General features: G+C 46.7%; 1 protein-coding gene across 6 annotated transcripts in view; it reads left to right on the top strand.

Moving 5' to 3' along the window:
* Positions 1-6,301, top strand: part of CEP250 (centrosomal protein 250) — a 45,559-nt gene that overhangs the window by 4,760 nt on the left and 34,498 nt on the right. For 3 of the 6 annotated variants that reach the window (XM_019655298.1, XM_019655297.1, XM_019655296.1), the window contains exons 2-7: positions 2,403-2,691; positions 3,139-3,195; positions 4,134-4,216; positions 4,446-4,611; positions 5,410-5,516; positions 5,755-6,006. In XM_019655298.1, the coding sequence (XP_019510843.1) occupies positions 2,506-2,691; positions 3,139-3,195; positions 4,134-4,216; positions 4,446-4,611; positions 5,410-5,516; positions 5,755-6,006 (851 nt within the window). In that variant the 5' untranslated portion in view covers positions 2,403-2,505. Of the gene's footprint in view, positions 1-2,402; positions 2,692-3,138; positions 3,196-4,133; positions 4,217-4,440; positions 4,612-5,409; positions 5,517-5,754; positions 6,007-6,301 lie in introns of those variants that run through there. The other 3 variants (XM_019655299.1, XM_019655302.1, XM_019655300.1) reach the window with 3 other exon arrangements.

The raw sequence follows: 6,301 nt of genomic DNA, 5'->3' as shown, positions 1-6,301 counted from the left end.
TATACCCTGTACCCAGTCTCCCACTTACATTTGTATGGTACATTTGCTGTAATTTCAAATCATTGTTTGAGGTAAATTGGGCATATAAATAGAATGTGAACAAAATGAAGTAACTTCATCTCTGTAGGCCTCAGTTTCCTTATCTGTAAAATGAGAGGATTGAAGTACATTTTTAAATAACTGAAAATTTTAGATTATCTGCTAAAATAAAACAATCCTATAATTCTAATATAATTCCTTTGCTTTGCTGAAGTATGATTATCACCTTCTCAAATAATGTTTACATGTTAACAGCATCCTTATGCTAAAAGAGGATTTAATATGAGAATTCTGGGAACTGTGGCAGAGCTGCTAACAGAAGTATTAGGTTGAATTACATGAAATCATCATTTTTATAGGTAAAAAAAGGACAAATATTGGTGATTTCTTATGGTTAAACCTAATATTTGGGAGGTAGGGATTCAAAGGAAGGGTGAGGGGATCTTTGGGGCCTCTGAGCCTCCCACTGTGTGCCAAAGCCTAGCTCAACCCTCACAGTATTAGAAAAGAAAAGGCCCTCAGGTCTTTTGAAAGCACTCTTGGTGGCGGTGTTGGCAATGAAAGCTGTTTCCCAGGAGATTTGTACTTACAACTAGCAGAGAGAGATTGAGCCAGTGTTTCGCAGAGCCATGGTGAGTTGCTTGACACCATGGTGGAAAGGAAGGGCAGAAAAGGAAGATGTTTGGAGCACAGGGAAAGGCTGTATTAACCTGGTTACAGGCTAAGAAGAGGCAGCCTGGGAGATTGATGCCACTAAGCCTTTATTGGTGCAGCTCAATTCTTCCTGCTTGATACACTTCCCTTACTATCTTGTACAATCTCTGCAAACTCGGTTATCTTCCATTTCCCAGGAGGTAATGGAAATTAGTAAACTGAGTTTTCCTCTGTAACTCTGTTGTAAGAAAAACAACAGCACAGTGCAAAGATAAATGACAATTGAAATCTGCTGTCCATGTGAGGGAGCGAATAGGCAGGGATGAGGGTGAAGACTGGTGAACTGGACAGCATTTGCTCTATCTAAAGGGGACAGGGACTGTTCAACCGCAGGTGGTTGTTGCCTTGTGGGAGTGTGGGTCAGGGGTCACAGGCTATTCTGATTTTCCAGACATATGAATTTTTATATGCATTTTCCCAATGGTAAATGTTGGCACCTAACTTGAATTCTTAAAAATTATTGTATGAGCCACACGATGGTTGAAAAGAGCCAGCAGTCCACATTTGTGACATCTGGCCAAGAGTTTAGAGCTGCCAGGAGTGAGGCCCACATGCATTTCTTCATTATGCATTCATTGTTGATAACCTACTAGTGACTGAAATGAATTAGCTCTTGCCCAGCTCCTGGTGGGTGAGGAGGGTTTGCCATCCTGCTGAAGCTGGTTCCTTCTTCCTTCTCCCTTTTGGATCCCCTGCCTGAAATGCCTGCTACTCCATTTCTTTGTCAGAGTCAAACAAATTCGTGTTCAAATCCCTAATTAATCAAATGCCACCTGTATGAACTAGGACAAATTGCTTAATTTTTCTAAGCCTCAGTTTCCTCATCCATATATAGAGTTATCATCGTACCTACACAGAAATGTGATAGGAAGGCACTGGAAGGTTTCAAGGTACTGGTGATGACAAATGACCTAGTACTTGTAAAGAACCTACAAAGTGACTGACTCATAGGAGCACTTAGCAAGTATTAAGTTTGATGATAATAATTCATACAGTTCACAGCCCATCCACCCCCGCCCTCCCTTGGGTTAAATGCCTTTCCTTTGTTTTTCCATACTATCCTGCAATGTCTCTATTATTATTAGTGAACATACTACATTGCACTGCAGGTCCTCAAATAACATCGTTCAACGTTGTTTCATTATGATGATGAGATGCCATAGGAACTTAACTCTTGTTTATATCAGTTAGCCTATGGTAAATTGGTTTTGATATACAGCATTTCACTTAAAGTTGTAGAACCTATCAATGACGTTAAGCGAGGACTTAGTGTATTGTAATCATGTCTATCTGCGCTGTTAGACTAAGTACCTTCAGTGATTCGTTCGACAAGTGTTTATCAGGCACCGTGCCAGGCAATGGTAAACCAGGAGCTCTTGTTCTGGTGCAGAGTTCCAAAAGGCATGCCAGGAAACACTAGTCCTGTGAACTTGTTTCACGGTCAAATAAATTCAGGAAATGATGCTCATCATGGCCCCTCTTAGCGATTAGGGTCCATCTTAGTAAGTTAAAGGCTCTGAGCGGTCCTGTCGTAAAGGAACCCATTTACTTTGTCCAGCCCAGCTTTGTCAGACTTAATGAGTATTTGCTGAGTAACTTCGAATCATGTAGACAGTCCTTTTAACTCCACTGTGTGCTTCGGTCCTCAGCTCAAGAGGAGGTTTAAGTGGCACAACAATGACCAGAGACCCTGCTGGGAGTGAACAGCCTCTGGCTGCATAGTGGCTTTTGGGCTTATTGTCTGGTGCCCCCATGGAGACAGGAGGCCCTGGGTTGAACAGCATGAAGCCCCAGTCACTGCAGCTGGTGCTGGAGGAGCAAGTGCTCGCGCTACAGCAGCAGATGGCAGAGAACCAGGCAGCCTCCTGGAGAAAGCTGAAGAGCTCCCAGGAGGCCCAGCAGAAGCAAGCAGCCCTTGTGAGGAAGCTGCAGGCCAAGGTGAGGCAGCTGCCCTTTGAGTGAGGGGAAGAGAGGAGAACACCTCCTAGAGCTGGGTGCCAAGGTGGGATAAGGGTTGCCGGAGGCAGAACCATGTGGTGGGAATGTCCCAAACAGCCTCTCCTTTGATGCTCACACCTACTCCTGGAGATATATATTATCTCCCTTTTAAAGTAGGCATTCGTGAGGGTTAAATTAGTTGTCTAGGTTTGCTCTTCTGACCCTAGGTTTTCTGGTTCCAAAGCCTATGATCTTGTCTCTCTGATACATAAGGCATAGAGAAAGTATTATTTAGATGCCCATGTAGAAACTGCAAATGGCCTTACCTCACTACCATCACCCAGTCCCCCGTTCACAGCAGGTTTGCCCGAAGTTCTCGAGGGACTTTGGATTGGGCAGTTTGTACCACTAATGCCCATTGTTCACGTCCTGCTCTATTTGCTTCAGGTGTTGCAGTACCGGAGCTGGTGCCAAGAGCTGGAGAAGCAACTGGAAGCCACTGGGGTGAGTGAGGCTGTTTTGTGCTCCCTCTGAGCCCTCAGTGAATATACTTATTAGACTTCATTTGCTGACTAAGAGAGGTTGGGTGTGATAAGGCGGTGTTGGGTAGATACCCCTCTTTCTTCAGCCGCTGAGAGCTTTATCACATATACCTTCTTCATTGGACCTAGCTGTTCCTGGCCTGTCAGACGCCAGCCCTTGGTTCTTCAAGGACAAAATGCAGCTTTAGGAGACTTAGATTGGAAGAGGTGTGGAATCAGAGGGAAGAAATGCATTTTTCATCCAGAAGGTGTCAGTGTTGATCTGTCTTAGAGAGATGTGTGCCTTTGCAGGCCTGCAAAACATGTTCGCAGCAGAGGGATTTATTTGTGCTGTTGGCTGGGCAGAACTGGCTTTGAAAGACCCGTTTGCTTTGTTCCAGCTCCCTCTCAGCTCCATCTCACATTCCCCTCAGGAAAGTTCTCTCAAAAGAAGGAAAGAACCCTTCTATGAGTACTATTCTATGCAGGCCAGGCACCATAAGGCATTGTCACATACTTATGTCACTTAATCTGCAAAGTAACTTTTCTGAGGGGGATGGAATTGCCTTCATTTTGTAGCTGAAGATTTTGTGGTGCAGAAAAGTGAAGTAACTTCCCAAGGTCTCAAACGTAGTGTAGTAGAAGTCAAGGCCATCAGTGAAAGCTATATCTTATGCTTCTTAGGTTGAAAGTTCTTTTCACTACTAAGTGCCATCTTTCAGGAAAAGCCACAGGTTCACCTGTGGTAAGAGGAATGCAGTGGATTTATTGTCAGGATGCAGTGACTGAGAAAAGAGGCATATTGTTATCAAAGGGGAGAAAGAATAAAAAGAAAGCGGCTGCTGTAGAAGGGGCATCGGGGAATCAATCTGAGTAATGTGCCCCTTGGAGGTAAATAAGGCTTGTCTCTGTCTGGCTAAGGGACCGATCCCTCAGAGGTGGGAAAGTGTGGAGGAGCCAAACCTGGAACAGCTGCTAATCCGATTGGAGGAGGAGCAACAGAGGTGATGGACCCCAAACTCTCTGGCCTGGGTGCTTGGCCAGTGGGTGGAGAAGGCTGATGGGAGACCTCTGTCCTGAGAGCTACTACCATGGATTAGAACCGTGGACTTCAGCCTCAGCCCTCCAATTCCTGGCAATGGAAAATTGCAGTGGTTGTCATCTTACTCCAAGAGGTCCAAAGATTGGACCAGACCTTTATTTTGTACTTGCTCCTACCCCTCCCCAGTGCAGGTGTGAGAGTCTAGCAGAGGTGAACACCCAGCTTCAGCTGCACATGGAAAAAGCTGACATGGTAAATAAAGCACTTCGGGAAGACGTGGAAAAATTGACAGTAGATTGGAGCCGGTCCCGGGATGAGCTAATGAGGAAGGAGAGCCAGTGGCGGATGGAGCAGGAGGTAGGAGGGACACGGGGCTGGAACTGTGAGAGGAGGGCTTGCATTCTGGGCACTACCCTGGTCAGTGCTGGAAGGGGTTTCCTTCAGGACTTGGACGGAACCTGGACGTTGTCCTTAAAGTGCCTGGCCATCCTTACTACTCACGCTGGCAGCTTTGCCCTGTTTGGGCCTTCAGCTTAGTTCTGCCCTTACCTGCCTAGTCAAGGTTTTGCTGGCCGATGGCATGACACTCAAAGCAACTCTGTTCCTTCTAAGTGACTAGCTTAGATTTTAGATTGATCTGAACGCCTACTGACTCCTCTTGTTTGGAGGTGTGCATATTTAGATGCTAAGGAAGTAGCTGTTGAAATTGAATGGGACAGAAAGACCAGATATGGACCCTGGGGAATTTTCAGATTCCAGCCAAAGGAAACTAGTGTTTTCTGAGCCTTTGCTCTGTGCTAGGTATTACGCTAGGTGATTTATGTATGGTATGTCATTTAATCCTCATTATAAGTTTGGTAAGAATGGTAACAGCTCCCATTTGTTCAGTAGCTACTGTTTATCCTTTTCTAATCTATCCCAGAAGAAAGGCCATATACCCCAGGCCATATACCCCAGGCCCTTTGACCTCTTGAATCCCACTGCTAACTTGATTAAACTCTTCAGCATAACCTGAGTACAGATACCCACTCATAAGCTATCTTCTATAAGTCCCTCCTTGCCTCCCTCTCAGTAGTCAGGAGGAATCCAAGACTCCTGTGTTGGTAATAGGTAGTCCTCTGCCCTTTGGTGTGACCTGGGTTTCTGAACACACAGTTCTTCAAGGGCTACCTGAAAGGGGAGCATGGCCGCCTTCTCAATCTATGGCGGGAGGTGGTGACCTTCCGACGCCACTTCCTGGAAATGAAGTCAGCCACTGACAGGTTAGTGTGGCATTAAGGAGGGAGGACCTGCCTCCACTGATTCTGTACTTGTGACAGTGGGCTGCTGTCGAAGGGGATCAGATGGCGGGGGTAGGTGGGGGGAAGAGCTGGTGGGAGATGGCGTTTTGGATTCAGATGATTTCTCCCAGACCTGCTCCTCGGGCTTTGCTGGGCCTGGTCTCCATGCTCCCCTTCCCTGGTCCCTATTGGAGTCTGTTCTTTCCTTGCTTGTATTCAGAGACCTGACAGAGCTCAAGGCTGAGCATGTGAAGCTTTCAGGGTCCCTGTTGACCTGTTGTCTGCGCTTGACTGTGGGATCACAGTCTCGGGAATCTGACGGATCTGGGAAACTAGATGGGAGCGAGCCAACCCAGCTGCTATTGCTACTAGCCAAGACCCAGGAGCTGGAGAAGGACGCCTACGAAAGGAGCCAGGAGTTAATACAGCTGAAGAGTCAAGGGGACCTGGAGAAGGCCGAGCTTCAGGATCGGTGAGAGGGGCTGGGGTCCTAGGAAGGGGTCACTGAGGGAAGGTTGACTCCTGTAGGGTGTTAGAGATAGGCCGGGGGCAGGAGGGGATGTGAAGAGCATTCCTCCCCTGAGAGGTGAGGAGATATGCCACAGGGAGTCTAGTTTGAAACCCAATGCCACGGTTGGGGCCATGTCACTGCCCTCTGCCCTCAGACTTTCTCTCCTGTTGACTTATAGAGCTAGCAGTGATTCTGTCCTCTATCGATACCAAACTACTTGCCATTTCCAGAACAGCCAACCTCTTCCATGCTTTGC

The sequence above is a fragment of the Hipposideros armiger genome, unplaced genomic scaffold, assembly GCF_001890085.2.
Source record: "Hipposideros armiger isolate ML-2016 unplaced genomic scaffold, ASM189008v1 scaffold_238, whole genome shotgun sequence".
Lineage (NCBI taxonomy): Eukaryota > Metazoa > Chordata > Mammalia > Chiroptera > Hipposideridae > Hipposideros > Hipposideros armiger.
Note: the sequence above shows the minus strand (reverse complement) of the source record. Positions and strands in the feature narration are given on the sequence as shown.